The sequence below is a fragment of the Carya illinoinensis genome, chromosome 2 (assembly GCF_018687715.1).
Source record: "Carya illinoinensis cultivar Pawnee chromosome 2, C.illinoinensisPawnee_v1, whole genome shotgun sequence".
Classification (NCBI taxonomy): domain Eukaryota; kingdom Viridiplantae; phylum Streptophyta; class Magnoliopsida; order Fagales; family Juglandaceae; genus Carya; species Carya illinoinensis.
This window is the reverse complement of record NC_056753.1, coordinates 8,653,109-8,673,110: the sequence shown is the minus strand read 5'-3', so window position 1 is coordinate 8,673,110 and position 20,002 is coordinate 8,653,109. Positions and strand designations below refer to the sequence as shown.

Here is a 20,002-nt window from a genome sequence, read left to right as displayed (position 1 = left end):
TTATTTCACTACTATTCACAGATTTCTCATCACATCTCATCTGTATAACTAAACAAGATCTAAACTCAGATGCAGACAATTGTCTACACTGGTCATTCTAACATGAATAGTACATTGGTACTTAGTGTTTCAATACGAGACGAACCAATAGTATACTAAAGTGAGTTTTGTGGCTGATAATTTATGCATTGTTTATGTAATAAGGTAATCTCAGATATTTCTTTTCTAAATATCATTCAAGTATAAAATACTTTTTAATTTTTAATTTTTAACTTTTTTATCTAATTATAATTCCAAATGCAAAACCGAATACAACTTTTTCAAACTTCTAATAATAATTTCACTTATAAAATAGATCTAATGTGAATTTCCTTTTGTAAAATCTCTTGCACATGGAATATTTAATTAAATTGTTGAATTGTAAAGTGAGGGTTCAAACTCAATACCTCTACTCTGGTACTCAGGACCTCTACTCTGATACTATGGATTTAATTATTTAGATTATATGCTTAACATTCCCCTCACGTGTTGATCAAACTCTCACTCAATAAGAATTTTATTTGATTATCTTTATAAAATCATTTAATTTTCATAATTATCAAATCAAAATGGTTGATCAAGATTAAGATATTTATCTTATCACATCTCTATATAATTTTTCTATAAATAGGAGCATTTGATTTATATTAAATCACAACTGAAAATAAAGATGTAGCTTTCAGAGTTTTCCTTTCCCCTACATTCTCCTCCTCATCTTCTCCATTCCTATTTCTATTATATTTTCTATTTACTATCATGATAACTAGGGGAGGTCATTGAGTTTTCAATTTAGGTACCCAGGTATACCCATGTCTGGAACTGGGTTTCAAAACCCAGGCTGGTACCCTGGTGAAACCAAGTTTTAGATATCTGAAAATTAGAGTACCGAGTTGTACATGGATTATTATTATTTTTATATAACATCTTATATTTTATTAAATTTTTTTCAAGAAAAAAAATGATGTTAAAAAGCATAATTTTATTTTATTTATATAAAAACCTATATTTTGTTAAAAGTCTTCCAAGAAGTTATGTTGGAAAGGATAATACTAAATCACTGACATTGTCTATAATAATAAAAATAGAAAAATTCTAAACCCAAGCATACGGACGAAGGCCCCATGGATAGCATCTTATGTGGAGTAAAATGCACTGTTTTTTATTAAATAAAACTGCGCGTTTAGTTGAAGCTGAACTACTGAAGAATTCTTCCACCGGTGTTGAAACGGTGCATTTCACATTTTGTTCTAGATTGCTCAAACTACCCCAGCCCTCTCTCTCCCCTGCCCTCTCTCTGTGCGACTCCCCTTCCAATTATAGAACCCTAACCCTAACTACCCTTTCTCTTTGTGCCTAAGGATTTTGCTCCAAGTTCGATTTGGTCCTAGGTAACTCACTGCTCCAATCATCACAAGGGATTCTCATTTCCATATAAAACTCATGGCAATGTATTGCAAGAATGGTCCGAGGAATCCTCATTTTGTAGACAGTGTCATGCTTTCTACAGATAAGTTGATATGGAGGGGAACTGCTAATGACATGTTTTCAGTTAGGGGTGCTTATCATTTATATAGACAAATCTCAACATGGTTTATTGGAGAATCTTCTAATTAAGGGAAGCATGGGAGTTTGTGGAATAAGCTATGGTCTTTGCAAACCACTAATGCTGCCTGGATGTTCCTATGCCATACATGCATTGATGCCTTGCCTACTAGAGTCAATTTATACAATAAAAATGTGATTCCTAGACCATATTTTATGGACATGAGCCTCAGCAAGGATGTGTGGCTTATAGGCTCACCAGCTATCCAAAAAGTTGCCATCACAACAGTTAATTTTTTTAGCATATTTGAACAAATGTATGACAGACTAATGTAGCAGGACTTGGTGTTCTTTGCTATACTGGCTCAATTTATATGGTTTAGAATGAGTACTTCCATTTATTATGGTTGTTTTCATTCACCTTCTTCTGTTAGTAAGCAAGATATTTGTGGATTTTAAGGATGCAATGCAGCACCAACTTGTCGCTAGACTTATTACACAACCTATTGCATTACATTAGGAAGCTCCTCCACCTACTTGGGTTAAAGTGAATTGGGATGTGGCTATCAAAAATGAGTATAATAAGATTGGCATTGGAGTAATTATTAGAGATTGTTCTAGTTCTAATCTTGCAAATTTGATGCAACCTATGTTTTATTGTGTAGATCCAAGAATTGCTTAAGCCAGGAGCCTAACTGCTACTGTGTTATTTTGTCAAGATCTTGACTTAGATTACCTAATCTTTTAAAGGTGATTCTAGTCAGGTGATTCAAGCAACTTCATTACCGGATGCCTGTGCAAGGAAGCTTAACTGTCTTTGTTCAAACATAAGAACTCTACTTTCTAATTCTTATTGAAAAATTAAGTATGTGAAGAGGGACTTCAATGGTGTTGCTCACCAACTAGCAAAGAAAGTTATTCTCTCGAAGGATGGACTAATAGATATTGATTGTGTTGTCGATTATATTCAATTTATCATAATGGCTTATGGCCAGCATTGTGATTAATATCAAAATTATATATATTTTTTCAATAATAATAATGATGATGATGATAAGGATGAGAGGAAAAAGAAAGGACTAGATATATTTATGCCGAGGTTGTGTGCTTCTTCAAATTTGTCCCGACTTTGTCCTAAAACATAGGACAAGGAAAAATATGTATATTGAATATTAAATATAAAAGTAAAAGACCACTCGAAACGACGTCGTGTCCATAGATTTTTTTGGGTCCCATTGTGCTCTAATCTCTATCCGGGTAGTCGTTGGCTCATTCTCAATCCACCCGACGAAGAGGCAGAGACAGAGACAGAGAGAGGTCTGAGTTATTGTTTTGGTCATTGATTTTCGAGGTTTTTGTTCAATTCCATCACCTATTCGGGCTCAAAAATTTATTTTCCAATCGAAGGATTCGAGACAGGCAAAAAATTAGTAAGTTATCGAAAAGTCGGAATGGCGAGTCTGTACGTGACGGCGGTGCAGCCGACGGATCTGAATAGGAACACAGAGTGGTTCATGTACCCAGGGGTATGGACCACCTACATCCTTATTCTTTTCTTCTCTTGGCTGCTTGTCCTCTCAATCTTTGGCTGCGCTCCTGGGATGGCCTGGACCATTGTTAATCTCGGCCACTTCGCTGTACGTTAAGACCCTCTCTCTCTCTCTCTCTCTCTCTCTCTCTCTCTGCTCTTTATTCGTGTTTGTCATGTTTTCGGATTTTGAAGGTTATTCTTTGTGCGTGTTTTGTTTTTAAATTTTAGGGGTTCAAATTGGTTGCATGTAGGTTAGGTCTTAGAGTTTGTGCTTGTATTACACTGTTTGATTTGCCTTTTTCTTGTGTTGTTAATTTGTGCACGTGTTTGGATTTTGATTATTTTGCGTGTCTAATGTTCTTGATTGTTGGATTGGAGTTTGTTTTGGGTTTTAGGATTTTAGGGTATAAGATATTTGCTGTTTTGTCTCTTGTGCTGATTTGTTGACGAAGAGTGCAGACCCACGTTGTAAATTTTCTTCTTTGAAGGTAGAATCGGCTTTGATTGTTTTCTGTGGAGAAGTGCGTGAATGTTAGATTTTGGATTGTATTGATGTGGGAGAATATGAAATCAGTCTTATGAAAGCTTTATTGAAATAATGACGAATCATACATTGGAATATAGACGGTCAGAGTTTCAGACAAGGTTTTTTTGGTTTTTACAAGAAATACCATTCCTGGGACTCGTACTGGGGCTTCAAAGTTAGTCATGTATATGTTGAGCTCTTTGGAATTAGAGACTGGATTTGTATTATACAAAAATGAAACTTAATGACTTCTTCTTTTATACTAGCTTAATTTCTACCTTCTTTCAATTTCAATATTGTGAGAATAATCAATTCAAGCTTAACTTATCAATGAATAATCAATTCAAGCAACCCCTTGCACGCTGCCACTCCCATCCCCAGAGCATTGCAAAGCAAAAGAATTCCCATCCCTTAGCAAGATTGGAAGTAAAACATGCCTTACTGTGATCCACCCCTTTACCTCTGGTCCTTGGACCAAGTGGAATCTCAGCCCCCCGCCCCTTCTCTCTTCCTTCTTTTCTCTCTCTCACACACCCACCCTCCCTTCTATATGTGGAGGTTGAGTCAATGCATTCAATCCTGTAGGTGTGCTTGAATTTTATTGTTATAAAAATAAATTCCATTTTAGACAAGGCCCACCTGGCCAACCAGAAACCGTTGTGTTGATAAATTATTGAAAGGGATAATTTATCTTTTTATTCTTCTACCTATAAAAACTAAAACTAAAAATGTTTGTTCTGCCTTTTGAGTTTATGCCCTTCACTGATACATTAAGTTGCTTTGCTTCTGTGAGTAATATGATTGATTATATCTCCTTCAGGTTACTTATCACTTCTTCCACTGGAAGAAAGGAACTCCATTTGCTGAAGACCAGGGTATCTACAATAGGTTGACTTGGTGGGAGCAAATAGATGATGGAAAGCAGCTCACACGCAACAGAAAGTTCTTAACTGTTGTCCCTGTTGTGCTGTAAGTTTACTTCTATGGTATTAACCAACATGATCAAATTATGAAAGTCATTTTATTTGTCATTCAACCTTTCTGAGATTTTTTTTATTTTTTTTTGGTATCATATTTATTAACCTATTGTGATCTTCTAGTATATCTATTTCCATTTGCATCAAGCAGTTAATGCTTGTGAACTTATAGCATATCTATTGATGTGTAATATATGTACGTTGAGCAGTTTATTGTTTCGAACTTCCAGCATATCTTTTGGTATGTATGTATGTATGCGTTGAAGGGCTAAATTGTATAAGTAGGAACAAATTGTTGTTATCAAGCCAGTTTTTTTGCTGCTTGTCTCCATGTTTCATCTGTGTGTGTGTGTGTGTGTGTTCAAAACTTTCTTAGTGTTAAATGTTGTAATGGATCCCAAATATATAATGGCTTTGTTGTTATAAGAATTTTTTACTTGATAATTTTAGCTAGGTATGTTGACGGTTCAGTGTGGTTGGTTTTGGGGATGTTTTAACTATTTTAACTATTGAACCAAGTTGCCAGTCACTGAAAATCGTGTGCTGAACCATAAGGCCAGATTTTTAAGATTTCTTTTCAGCTTTTGGTCCTTCCCAGTCACTCGTCTTATTATTCTTCTTCTCCCTCTCTTCCTTTTAACTTTCTCATTTTACATAATCTCTTGTAATAATCCAGTCTTAAATGAAGATTAATTATATAAAATTTTAAATTTAAAGAAAAAATTTCAACGTGTTTGATCAGGTGATATTATTATATTTATTGATAGTAAAATAATTATATGGCTATGAGAGTGTCCCTTAAATCAGTCTAAAATTCTGGATTCTGAAAAATCTAAAGATAGTTTTGATAAATAGATGATGAAATTACATTTATCTGATCATAAAATAATATAGAGAAATTCTTGGTCTACACAGAAATCTTAGACAAGAAAGTTTATAATATTATCATCAGTCTCCAAACCAAACTTATCTGTGTTCATTGCACACTCTGGTGATGCAGGTTGGCAAAACTTTCCCATTTCCATAGCATGTGTTATCAAATCTTCTGTTCTATAAAATATGGATGTGGCTTTAAAAACCAAGTGAGGTTGGCCGGTGCAGTGTGATGGTATCAGTAACATGACCAACCCTGATTTTTTTCCTAAAATTAGGATATCAAGGTCTAAAACAATTGCTGGCAAGATGCCCATTGGCAATCATGAGAAACCAGCTTACCCCAGTTTCGTAAATTTTACTAAGAGGACTCCTTAGCAAAACCTCAATATTCTGAATATATTTTCTCAACAGTACTGCTACATACAGGCACAAAATTGTGCCTGTACGCACACCCTCACTACGTGGCATCGTGTATTTATTTTATTTTAAAAAAATATGTAACGGGATGTATATTGTATTTTGGTAGAATCAACTCTCCTCTAATTACCGTTTCAACTTCCAAAGCAAGTAAAGTAGTCCTGGGTAAAAACTGCAACCCAGCAGCCAACAACCACCATTCATGATCTCCTGTCTTTCTTCACCACCCCACTCTCTCTCTCTCTCTCTCTCTCTCTCTCTCATGCCATACCCAAACATTCCAAACAGGCTACATTAGAGTCTTTTTACACTACACACAAACAGACCCTCTCTCTTTAAGAATGATTGGGCCAAAATTTGTAAAGAAGGAAAAAAGAAAAAAACAGAAAAGAAAAGAAAGATAGAATTGGAAGGAGGGGAGGAAGAAAAGAAAGATATGTCTTCTATTGTCCTCCAACCACAGCACTCGTTCCTCCCCTTCTATCCCCCAATTCTTTTCCTACTCCTATAAGGTGAGTTTTGCAGTTTTGTCTGGTGTCTAAGTTTTGGTCTTGGAATTGTGGTTTTGGAAAAGAAATTGAGAAGGGGTTCTCATCAATCTTCAGTCTTGACCTTTATTTCTCTAAAAGTCCCAATTCGAATAGGATTCATCTATTTCTTGACTGAGATTGGAGTAGTGAGTTACCTAGGACCAAATCAAACTTGGAGAAAAATCCTCAGACAGACAGAAAGGGTAGATAGGGTTAAGAGTTCTGTAATGGGAAGGGGAGTCACACAGAGAGAGGGCAGGGCAGAGAGAGGGCTGGGGGAATTAGAGCAATCTAGAGCAAAATGTGAAATGCACCGTTTCAATGTGGATGGAGGAATTCATCAGCAGTTCGGCTTCAACTAAACGCACAGTTTTATTTAACCAAAAACAATGCTTTTTACTCCACGTAAGATGTCGTCCGTGGGGCCTTCTGTCTGTATGCCTGGGTTTAGAATTTTTCTTTTCTCAAATTTTTATCAAGGCAAGGCAGAAACTGAAAATCAAAAGTTTTTATTGGAGTTCAGTCTCCGAACAGAGTCCCAAATTTGTTCTTGCTGATAGTGGCATCTGTGTTTGTCTCAAGGTTGTTTAATCAAGATGCGACTTCCTTGTGAAATATTCTGTCAGTATTGTATCTTAACCTGTGATATTTGTGTGTAATTTGGTTAGAGGCCCTCACAGTCAAAGTCGTAGTACATGTATGCTGATTGCTTGGATTTGTTTCTGATTTTTGCAATTAGAATCACATGGATTCTTCTTTCCTTTTGTTTTGACAGGTACTTGATAGCCTCACACACGACTGACTACCAGCACCCTATGCTCTTCTTTAATACCCTGGCAGTGATCGTCCTGGTTATTGCCAAGTTCCCCAATATGCACAAGGTCCGGATTTTTGGAATCAATGCAGATAAGTGAAGTACAGTTTGAATCAGGAAAATGTTGGTTTTATCTGCATATGACTCTTATCCTTACCTTGTTGTGATAAAAACTTGTATCTTTGTATAGAAGTGAGAACCGGATGGATATCCAAATATATAATGTTTTGTGCCTGACTGTTTTTTCAAGCTCTCTTGGATATTGAAAAAATTATTGTATCGGTGATCTTTGTACAGCGGAGAAATTTGATGTGTATGGATTATCCCGGCGATGTTAACTTATCGCATATTTTGATGTTGTGATTGTCATCATTTTAGAACTTTACAGAAGTGGAGTTGGTATCATATCAGGAAGGTCTTTAATAAGAGAGATCTGGGGTCTCAATATAGACTTGTATATAACATTACTTATGGAGAAATTGCATTGTTTTAACTTTACTATTTATCAAAGAGAAATGATCTTTGTAGCTTTAGAGTGTATAAGTTCTCAGTACACTCATTTTGAAAAAAAAATGAAGAAATTTAGAATCCATGTAAAAAAAATTAATTTTTAATGGTAGATCTTATTTGTTTTTCAAATGAATGCGTGGAGACTGTATCTAAAATTACTCTTTAACAAATATTATCATGATATATAATAGGGGTGAACACTGACCATATTTGTGTGGTTTTGGTCTAAAATTGAAACCTCATTAATATGTTTTTCAGGGAGTTATCTCGATCGAAACCAGCTGATGAAGGAGGGTAAAACCGGTCGGAGTAGTTCCAGTTGGTTACCCTCGGTTCATCGGTGTTCTCGTCAGTTTCACTCATTGACAAAAAAATCTCACAAATCGAAGATCTCACAACTCAAGTAAATCTCATAACAAAATTACAAATAATCAAACAACCAAAAAATAGAAAAAAGAATCAGAGAGTTGAGACTGTTGTTGAGGAGTGCATGTGTCAAAAGCCCTATTAGAGCTAAAAGGGAGATGAGAATCATGAGAGATTCGAGAGGGAGATGAGCGATAGAGTTGAGACTGAGAGGGAGATGAGAGATCTGTGATGAAGATTGACAGATTGCATCAGAGAGAGAGAGAGCTTGAACTCGAGGGTTGAGAGATATGAGAACGAGGAGAGGGAAAGCTGAAATGAAGAATAAATGGTGCAAGAAAAAATGAGGGGGGAAGGTGGGGTTCACTTCAGCCCTAACCCAAAACGGTGTCGTTTGATGCATTAAACCAAACGGCGCCATTCCATATATTTTTTTTCTCAAAATTTTGGACTTAAAACAATGTCATTTCACTTAAGCAAGTGAAGCACAGTGTCGTTTCATATATAACAAATAAACATATATAAACCAACGGCTGGTTCGACAGTTTGACATTGGTTCAAACCGAGACAAATCGACCAACGTCGGTTTGAGCAAATTTCTACCTTCAATCGACCAATTCCTGACTCCAGCCTCCAGTTTCCATTAGTTACGACCGATTTGGACGGTTCCTGTACACCCCTAATATATAAGACCCCTCATACTTCATACACAATTTTAGCTAAACATGATAACATATATACAATACTCAAATACAAATGGTACACAAACCTATCAACACATATCCATCTTAATTAACATATGATACTTACTCTCAACTTCATCTAAAGATCACAACTTATAATATGCTTACAATTACTTGCTTCTAATTATTCTATTTTGGGATGACCCTTTTCTCTTCGTACACTTTTTCCCTTTTGTCTTTTCTGTTCTCATGCACACACATAAACCCATCTCTGGTGCTTCTTGCCGGAGCTGATTCCCTCCTTTGTTTCTTTTCTTCCTTTTTTTCTATTTCAGTTTACAAGTTATTAAGATGGAAGGTGATGGGTGTTTGATGGAAGTGAACAAAATGGGTCTCTCTAAGGAGTTAGGGCCTATTGGGGTTGCGGTAGGAGTCTTAAAAAATGTTTAAAATATACTTAAAAACTATTTAATGAAAAAATTGAGTCATTTGGATTTTACATATTAAAGCATTTTTAATCTCAAATAAGCTAAAAAGTACATTTGAGAAAAAATATCGTTTTGATATTTTTTCTCAAACGTGCTCATTCGGATAATGCGGAACATAATTCAAATTTTAAAAAGACTATCAATGGACGAAAATATTCATATAACTTTAAGATAATTACAACTTTCAAACTTTCAAGGATATGATCATAATTTTTAGAAATTCAAATAATTGTCATTTCTATCTCAAAAAGTACTTTGTTAATTTGTTTCTAAACAAATGTAACATATTTGAAAGTGCTTTAAACATATGGTTACTAAACAGTAAATAACTTTTTAATAGTAGAACTTATTACTTAAATTATAAGCTATAAGTCCTAAAGTTATAAGCTATATTTTCCACCACAATCCCAAACATGCACTTAGTACTCTAAACGTTTTACTCTTGTGAAAGTGAGGGGCAATTTGGTTATTATAGAGAGGTGTTGGAGGGTGGTGGCTAAGGTGGTTGTGGGACCTTCATCGGTGCAGTGGCTAAACAAGGCCATGGATGCGTGTTCAAGTGAAGAAAAAAAGGATTTTTACACCACAATCTGGGAAGGTAACTGCAGCTTTATAGCACAACGTTGTGCGAATGATCTAGGCTGTTTTATGGCGGTGGTGGAATATGGTGGTGGATGGAGGATGAATTTTATTTTTGTTCCTGAGGAAGAGGGCAGTGGCTGAAAGAGGATGGGTGAGGCCCCGAGGGAATTTTTTATTTGACAGGAGAAACAACTTCAGGGAGGTTACCAAGTTTCAGTCATAGGGGATCAAAGAAGCGTGTCTAGGGGGCTTCTTTCTGATAAGAGTGGTGCGTCCTGTACAATGGCAAGGTGGTGATAGCAGACAAGAAGGTGGTGTGACAGAGGGGGAGACGATAGAAATCCTGTTGGAAACTAAGGTTCAACTGAATGTTATGCAAACCAAAATAAATTGGTTAATAAGTAAGGAGATGAACTTGGTAAGCAAGGGCCTTGCATTGGTCGGGGGTGAATACTGATCAATGTAGGGTTATAAGGGCCTCAATGCTTGCAAAAACAAGTAACGAGCGTGAGCCCACAAACACGAGGCCTCAGCTTGTGGGGAAAACTGTGGGCCATAGGGAGCCCATTAGTTACAAGGCCCAGCTTGTAACTCGAAGGCCTCAGCCTTTCGTTTGGAGAACTCGTAAGGAGGGAGACCTACTCCATCAACGACAATTATCCAGTGGTGGGTACTTCGCTGGTGGGTCCTGTCCCTATGGCCCAAACACATCAAATTTGCGATAACTATATGTATAAGAAACCTGGCAAAACAGTGTACCATCTCTTGCTACATTGTGATACAGGTAGAGCCAAGTTGAGAGAAGTATTCGGTCAAATAGAATTAAACTGGGTGATGCCTACTACAGTGGTCGAGTTATTGGCCAGTTGGATAATTCCAGGCGGTGCTCCACAAATCAAAGTTGTGTAGAAGATGGTCCACACTTGCATTGTGTGGGCTTATGGCGAGAACGTAATGAGAGGATATTTGAAGATAAGGAGCAGTCATTAGAGGAGCTTCGATCTTTATTTTTCTGTACTTTATTTCTTTGGGCTATAGCTGTAGATTAATTTTAATAGCCTAAATTTGCATGATTTTCTTGTTTCCTCTATTACGACCTGTATAGGTTTTATCTCTTATATACCATCTTGTGTACTTGATTTTTGCCTATCCTTATTAATACTACCATTTACTTCAAAAAGAAAAAATTGCTTGCTTCTAAAACTCAAACAAAGCTCTTCCAAACTCACAAAACTAGCATCACCAAAAATTTCATCGACATTAGCATACAAACTTGTTCTCGACTCTAATTAAATCATACACTACTTCTTAATCTTTTTTTTTTTCTTAATTCCCTTAGAAATTATCTAGAATTAGAATCCCTCATTAATTAAGACCGAGAGCCAACCCTATATGCTTTGGATTAAAATGATTAATCTGAGATAATTATGTAACAGTTCAAGAAAAGAAGACTCGTGTTGAAGGGAAACAGGGTGGACTAATGAATTAGGAAAGAGGAATTTTGTGCAGTTACTACGTACTGCTTAAGATCATGGTGAGACGGCAACGAGGAGACCATAATATTTTCACATGTTTATGTCTGAACTTAGACTTCAATGAAATATAAATAAACATATGAAGTGAATCTTGCGATATTTATTAAGTATTTAATATTATTGACTAAAAAATCTATAATGAAAACAATAAATATTATATGATTCATTTTATTTAGAAAATTACTTTAGCTATAAAAAGAATTCACAAAAATAAATTTATAATCTGATGTGTTTTGATGTGATATATATATTAGATTATAAATTTATTTTTATTAAAAAAAAAATCTAAATATTACATAACTACGACAATTTATAAATTTATTTTTATGAAATTCCTTCTTCATTAAAACATTTCTCACTTATATAAGAAGTAACTTTAATAAAAAAAAAAAAAATCGATTATCGCTTTGGAGGAGAAATATTTCTTCATAAATGTCGGCCAAGGAGGAATGTTGGGTTGTCCTCTCAAGACTTCAAATAAAAAAAAAAAGATGGGACGTTTTAGGAAAGTTATATATATATAGATGATATTTACAGTCGTGGTTGTGCAAGTACTCTGTAGTCTTTTTGAAAAGAGTAAATTAATATGAGACCTACATAAAAAAAAAACTAACTTTTTAATCGTAGACCCCACTATTTTTCTAAACGATTGCATGACATTTACACATTCTATGACTCTATGCCATATTATTCATATTAATTATAATCATTCATGGAAATGGGCTGATGTTTGGGGTCATGGCAGATATTTATTTTTCTTGTTAATTATTTTAGATTTTAACTTAATTCAGATCAAAATATTTTTAAATTCTTACATGAATTTTAGAATCTTCAATAGCATAGAGATAAATAAATAAATTGGATTCTATATTAATATTTATTACTGTTTGTACAAATAATTTGGATTACATAAAACAATTAGTAATATTGTTGAGCTTACTTTTTGTTTATTTCTTTACCACACGAGAATACCAACTTGACTCTTGAGGGGATGTTTTCGACGCTAACCATTCACGTTGAGTCAAAGAGTGGCTCTGCAGTTACTGACTCGGGATCTAAATTTGGATCCCGACAAGCATTAACAAGGTTTTTTACTATTTTTTTATGTATTTATAAAATACTTTTAAATATTTTAAAAAATAAAATAAAATTTATAATATTAATAAAAAAATATTTACTTAATCACTAAGTAATAAAATACAAAAAAATAAGATCGGGAGAAATGCACAGATCCATCATCGGGATCTTTCATTAGGCTTCAACCAGCATGTATGCTTAGGTAACTATACACTTAGATCACACTTCACACAACAGTTTCTCTCACCATGCAGGAGACCCACGTCTCACGACCTTACACAGTTTTATTTTTGTGCAACTGCTAATCACCTCACAACCACCCAACGGTTACTCATTCCCGTCACTCACATCCAATTTTTTACTTTTTTCTTTCCCACTCGTCCGCTCCTCCCTACGTACAAGAAGTTTCCCGCATCAAGCATGGCAACTGCATGGTAGCCGCTGCCCCATGCACGTAACCACCTTCCTTTTTATTGTTTCCTTACCTGTGCACTCCTTCGATGCCAAGCATTTCGATTTCTCAATATACTTCACCTTGTAGATCGATCGATGCCCTCTATCTCTATTTATCTATCTTCTCAGCACCAAGTCACAAGGCACTTGGAAATGCCACCATCCAACCACCACGAACCAGTTGCTGCCGATGTGAACCCGAGATACACACCAACCTTCTCGACGAAAGCCACCAATATAGCCACAAAGCCCAACCGTGTTCAAGCACCGTCAACCACTCACCATTGAACCACCCCACGATGTGACACCGTGAGCCTCCTTCATGCCTCCTCCATCTCTCGGTTTCTTCCCCACAACCCAACGGCCTGCAAGATCACCACAGAAGTTTTCGCTTAGTCTTGGTGCAACAAAGAACTCCTCCACCACACTACTCCTACACCATCAAGCCACCATTCAAGCCATTGCATGTTCCCTGTTTTTGACCCCCCGAAATAGAGCAATAAAACCACTTTTCCCCGACTTAGTTCTGTAGCCCCGTGACATGTCAGTGAAGCTTAACGATGCCAACCAGCAACCCTTCTGCCACCCACGTGCCACTCCATGATCTGCCGCCACCCCAAGCCACTACTCTTTTGGTAACATCTCACTCTCCATCACGCCGTGTTCTCTCTTGCTCATCATTCCCTCCCTCTCTCTCTCTGTTTTCTCTCGCTCATCTCTCTCTCTCTCTCTCTCTCTAGTGCCATGCTGCCGAGTTCACCACCGTCGACCTCTGCCTAGCTCATGTCCCATCGCGCCTCTCATCCTCTGTTGGTGAGTTTGTCTCCTGCGCTACACAGTTTTGGTTCAAGATTTGTTTTATTTGTTTCACGTATTTGTTGTTTCCAGCGGTTAAGAGGGCTCACATGCAGTAGTAAATAATAAGATTTTAATTCTAAATGCTTTAAAACCGGTTTAAGTGTATCTTACTAAATGCATTTTCAGCTATTTATATTATTTAAATTTGATATAATTATTTTATTAGGTTGTAAATTAAAAGTATAGATTGGCTATTATATTTTAGAAACTGTTGAAATATTTTAGATGAGTTGATTTCATACAAAATATTTAAAGTTGATTTCATAGAAAATATTTAAAAGCTTTAATTACATGATCTAGTATTAAATTTTACAACTAGATTTGGTAGTAAATTGTAAGCATTTAATCTTTTGTTTGAAACACTTTAAGCCTATTATATAGAAATAAATATTTGGTAGTTCTAAATTAGATATTGATTAATAGTTTACATTGATTTTTAATATAAGTATTATTAAGGATATTTTATGAGCTACTATTGTTTAAGAGAATTACGATTTCCTACTACATTATATGTTAGTAGTATTAAATTTTGATTTCAATAATAGTTTATAAAGATATGAGTTTTAAATATTATTAAGTTAATTTTTTAAATGAATTTATGTTGTTTTACCAGATTCGATAAATTTAGAAAGTGATGGTATTTTAGAGATAAGAGGATTTTAGATTTCTTTGAGAGATTAAAATAGGTTAATGTTGGCATTTCGGATTTAGGTATTGAAAGACATTTTGACTGGAAATTTAAGAAAGTTAAGTTTGGCTATTTTATAGGTGATGATCGGATTTCTGTTGGCACTGTTATGAGGAAGATTTAGAAAGTTAATAAGTTTAGGTAAGTGAGGTTCCTATATTAAATTTGCATTAAAAAAAAAAAAGAACGGAGGTTAGTTTTTAAAAATGTGCATGTTATGTTTTGAAAAGAAAATGTGAAAATAATCTCAATTATATGTTCTGCATTGACTCGTGAAATCTATATAAAAAAGAAAATACTTTTTGACATGAAAAGTATAGACATGAGCAATATTTGACATGTTATAAAATGTGAAAAAGAGCGAATATGATATTTGAGAGCTTTTGTTCATGTGATATGAAATGTTTTGGATCTGTTATTGATCATTTGAAAATGATAGGAATATGTTCCACACGTGATTTGATATGATATGAATATGAAAAACCTTTGGCATACTTATATGCTATTATTTTGATTTTTGAATATGGTTCTGATATAATGATATCGGTTCACGTGATATGTTTAGTGTCAACATGATATAATATGATAGGGGTGCATCCACTTTGGAAGCAAAGTGGTCTTTTATGTGTTCTTTCTTGTGTGTATACTTGGGATTTCGAGATTGAAAAATGAAAAATTTCACAATATAATACTATCTGATTTGGCCATCGAGGATAACACAGCCCTATCACGATGGTTAAATATGGTATATTTTATGATACGATATATATGATATGATAAGATGATAATGTTCAGTTATGTTATGCCAAAGTGTTTTTAAATTTGAACAGTTGGTTTTTTGAATATTAAAAGATTGAAATGTCGCTCTGTTTTCCTGATAATATGTTTTGAGATCTGCATATGAAAATGAAATGTTTTTGTTTCTTGCATATGAAACTTTATGAAATGGCTCATGTTATACACACTAGGATATGTGCTTTGCTTACTGAGTTGTTAATAACCCATCCCTTATCTTCACAATATTTTTCAAATGATTTTGGATATTTCAACTGAGGATCAGATTATGAAGTATTGGATGAGATGATTTAAGAATAGTGGATTAAGTACAAAGATGATACTTTGGTTATTAAAGAGTTTTATTCAGTAGTTTTGTTTTGCTTTGTTGAATTAGTATATTGGAAAGTTGATATTTATTTAAGGTTTTGTAGTGTTTAGAATGATTATATTTGTGTAGTTGATTTGAAACAAAGAGTCCTATGCGTCATTGAGAATTTAGAGTCTATGTCTCGTATTGTCAAATATGATTTATGTGATAAGAAGTAATTCTCCGACCGCTGCGGAATGGGGCATTACAAAGCAGCTGAAAAACTATGGAAAAAAAAAAAAACCCACGCACACACAAAAATTGCACTGCCCTAGTTTTGACATAAGCGCCCTAGTTCTGACAACTTTAAAGCAAGTAACCAGCCGGGTAAAACAGACAAGGAAAAAATGAAGAGAGGAAATTAAAGGCGATTTTTTGCTTTCGTTGTCCATTTTATTTACCAATATCCTCCGTTTAACATTGCATGGCTCCAATTTCCTGTCGAAATCCCTTGTCCCTTACTCGGTTCCACTTCATTTGTGCTTGAAATCTGCTTTGATTCTCTGAAAGGAAACAAAAGCTTTGCACTATTCTCTTGAATTTCATACCTAGTTCCAAGACGATCAACAGAGAAACCAGGGGTTGATTTGGGTTCTTGTAAATGGAAGCCTGCAGATGAGTAGTATAACGTACTTGTATCCAGCATAGGTGATGGGATATAAGTATTCAAACCCCTTGAAGCAATATTTCCAGTCCTTAGGAGCTCAAAAGCTGGAAGAGGAACAGAGGAAGCAGAACTGCTAGAGTTTCCTTGGGATAAACCATGATATTTTTTGTCCATAGTTGGGAAAGCCAGATTAAGAACTTGGGCTTCCCTGGCGGCCCTAGGGTTTTGAGATGAAAATTGTGAAAGGCTAAGTACTGGATTAAGATCAGGAATCTTTGACGAAGTAGAAGGCGCTGCTGCAGATTTCTTGTTCTTTCTTGAACATCCGCCAACAGGAACGTTCCTGAGAGACCCACCTTCAGTCCAATATCTTTTACAAGTCTTGCATAAGTATCTTGGTTGAGTGAGGCTGTAGTTGTTATAGTAACAGAACTTGGTGTTGGTTGAGTTGCACCTCGGACAATTCAAGTGCTCCTGAGGTGATCTTATTGCCCTTTTCTCTTCAGACAAAAGCCTTGTACGTGTGTTGATCCCTTCCATGGGTTTTCCAAAGCTTTCTTCCTGAAACCCCCATAAAAGTAGAGAGAGAGAGAGCAAAAGCATACCCATAATTATGGTCTTTTAACTACAAAATCTAAAGGATATTATATATTATATCATTGTGAATTTGTATAATAAATCAAGAAGCTAGCTATCTATGATAGGTGTAAAGAGCTAGATGGCCTTTCCATATCAAGACAAAGAGGATTAAAGCGTATAAATCTACGAGTCTATGTATTAAAGGCTAGCTGATGATAACACAAACAAATTAAGAAAAGTAGGTTTATATATGATCTCTTGGAGATCGGTCATCTGGTAGAGAAGTGATGATCGATCGATGAATATTAAAGCTCAAAAACAGCGTTTCGAAATTTAGTGTGGAAGTACTTGATCTTCGATCGTTGGCCTTAGTTGAAACTTGATCGTTGGCCTATAATAAATGGTTCACACAGTTCATCATGTACACACAAAAGTAAAGGAAACGAAGCAATCAACCAACCTTTGGCCATTGAGCAGTACGATCCATGATTCAGAAGATCAAGAAAAGCAACGGATGACTTCAGAGAGAGAGAGAGAGAGAGAGAGATCTAGAGAGAATCTCACCTCCTTAATTTGTCTGCAGCTGCTGGTCTCTAGTGCAAGAAAAGAATGTTTTAAGGTTTTTTTGTAAGCTGGCTGTATGCATGTGATGGCACACTACTTTATGAACGATGAAACTTAAAGCAGACGAGTTTGGACAACACTTTAATGTATCATTTCATTAATTATTCATGTTGTTTTACGTGGAAACTTTTGTCTTATTTTGTCTTATAATTCTTCCCCCACACCTTTTTCATTTAAAATATGCTTTTGGTGGAATGATCTGTTGGAGTTTTTTTCTCTCTCTCTTTTTTTTTTTCTTTCAAAAAGAAACAGATAATGGCCAGAATTATAATATATATATATATATACGGGCCGCCATGCGTGTAAAGAGAGAATAAGGTAATTCACGTGTGGAAAGTTTTCATATATGAGATATATAGAAAAATTCCCTCATCATGATTTCTACACCATACATTATCTTTTTTATTTTTTATTTACTTAATATATGGTGTATGGATAATAAATAAAAGAAATTAATTAGTTTAATATAAATAAAATAAAATATAAACATAAAATATATATAGTATGCATGTAGTGTAGGATAATGTATAATAAAACAATATAAAATGTGTAGTACTTTAAGGTCGACGTGCGGTAGATCCGTAGCTAGGTTTCATATGTGTGCATATACACATATGTGTGTGTGTAATCATGTGTATGGTAGTGCATGCATGATTAGTTAATATATTTAAGTAATTATTTAATAAGAATTGAAATGGACGTACGTGAACAGATGAAGGTACGTACGTAGATCAGCAGAAAATATGTACCTGAACAAAACTCATAGCCACTTTCACAAAAATTTAAACAAAAAGCGCATTAAATTAATTAATTTATTTTTTTTCCATGATCGATCAGTGGAAGTGACAAAAGAGAGAGCTGTGGAGCCCACGCAGATTTATATTGATCTTATGATCAATCATCATCAGGGTAAAGAAATAATTGTGCTGGGTGTTTGTTTCTTTTTTATGACTCTGACATGATCTATTAATAAATAATTCTTTGAACTCTTCGTATAAGCCAAGGGGCCGGAATCTCATGACTGCCAATTTCATATGTTTCTACCTTTATTTCTCGTCTTTTTCATTTTCATGGAATCCCTCCTCGTGATCATCAGTCCCCCACGCACGCCATTCATGAGATTCAATACAAAAATGGTATATATATGTAGGAGATATCAAGATGGAGAAGAAGAAAAATTGGAAACGATGGAGATGTTTGAATAAAAAACTGCTTTCTTATTTTTTTAAAAAAAAGGTGAACATTGGCAATAGTTTTTTGTTTTTTTTAAAGGAATATCATTTCTTTAACTCAAAACCTGAGTACATTGTTTCTCAATTAAAATAGCTGACATAATCTCTAGAGGGCCATCGTCAATCCACACAGCCTCATTTTCTGAATACATGCTTAACTTTGCAGCAATGTGACCAGCTTTATTACCACTTCTCTTAACAAAATTTAGCTTCCAATCAGCATGTCCCGACATTAGGTGTTGAATATCATCCAGTAACTGTCTTTAACATGAACAATTAGAATTAATCCCTATACCACCTTCTATAATTGTCTTAGCATCACCCTCGATAATCACATGTTGTAGACCCAATTCTTGACACAGATTCAGACTTCTTAACAAAGCATAACATTTTGCAGAAAACACAAAACTAACATAATTTCTCGATGCAGAAACCACAATCATCGCCTCACTCCTACTATTCCTAACCACAATGCCAATACTCATCATTCTCTTTTTAGAGTCATAGGCTACATCGAAATTTAGCTTAAAGAAAGGATCAAATGGAGGTATCCATTGAATATCATAAGTCTGCATTGAAATATTACCTGCTTCAACCGATAAATTCAAATGTATTTCTTTATAGACATCAATATCATCCACTGCTATTCGAATTAAAACTGGAGGACTAAGAAATTTATTATGAAACACAAAGCCGTTTCTTCTAGCCTAGAGCTTATGACAACCACTTGATCCACAAACCCAGTATCCAATTTGTCAATCAGATTCGCCCATAGTAAACTAAAGTCCTGATAATTAGAACTCCATTTTTTGAAAGGACTTTCTTCCTTCCCCCCCCCCCCCCCCCAAAACCCATACATCCATGGAAGCAGGACAACTCCATAGTACATGGCTAATAGACTCCCCCCACCTCTGGAAAATAGGACACAACTCATCATCTATAATCTGTTTTTTCTTTAATAGCTGCTTGGTTGGTAAAATATCATTAAGAGCCTTCCAAATAAATTGTTTAATCTTCCCTGGTACTTTTAACTGCCATAATTTCCTCCAAAGCACATCACCTCTCCCTTCATTCGAAGCTTCTCCAACAATCTGTTTGTTCAAAGAGCAATCAAGGAAATATGCACTTTTAACTAAAAAAACACCTTTATCACTCTTGGCCCAGATCAATTTTTCACTAGCATCCCTCAAACTAATAGGAATACTACAAATAAGATGTGCCTCCTCGATACTAAACACTTCCTTGATTAGATCAATGTTCCACTTGCTACTAACTTCATCAATTAGTACTGCAACTTTTGAGTTTGACACCAACCTATTGATAG

At 35.1% G+C, this 20,002-nt stretch overlaps 2 protein-coding genes across 3 annotated transcripts; one reads left to right on the top strand and one right to left on the bottom strand.

Annotated features, from left to right (window-relative positions):
• The first annotated feature begins 2,774 nt into the window (after nt 1-2,774).
• LOC122299946 (ORM1-like protein 2) lies at nt 2,775-7,607 on the top strand. 2 transcript variants are annotated; one of them, XM_043110433.1, is made up of 4 exons: nt 2,775-2,898; nt 2,989-3,218; nt 4,459-4,607; nt 7,214-7,607. In XM_043110433.1, exons 2-4 carry the CDS (start codon nt 3,033-3,035, stop codon nt 7,350-7,352), a joined length of 474 nt encoding a protein of 157 aa, XP_042966367.1. In that variant the 5' UTR covers nt 2,775-2,898; nt 2,989-3,032; the 3' UTR covers nt 7,353-7,607. The 2 variants fall into 2 exon arrangements, with proteins under 2 accessions (XP_042966367.1, XP_042966366.1); XM_043110432.1 differs by having other exon boundaries at nt 2,841-3,218.
• An 8,277-nt stretch (nt 7,608-15,884) lies between these two features.
• LOC122301995 (dof zinc finger protein DOF3.7-like) lies at nt 15,885-17,435 on the bottom strand. The gene is made up of 2 exons (XM_043113328.1): nt 17,283-17,435; nt 15,885-16,804 (listed from the first exon to the last, which is right to left on the bottom strand). Exons 1-2 carry the CDS (start codon nt 17,307-17,309, stop codon nt 16,034-16,036), a joined length of 798 nt encoding a protein of 265 aa, XP_042969262.1. The 5' UTR covers nt 17,310-17,435; the 3' UTR covers nt 15,885-16,033.
• Nucleotides 17,436-20,002: the final 2,567 nt, after the last annotated feature.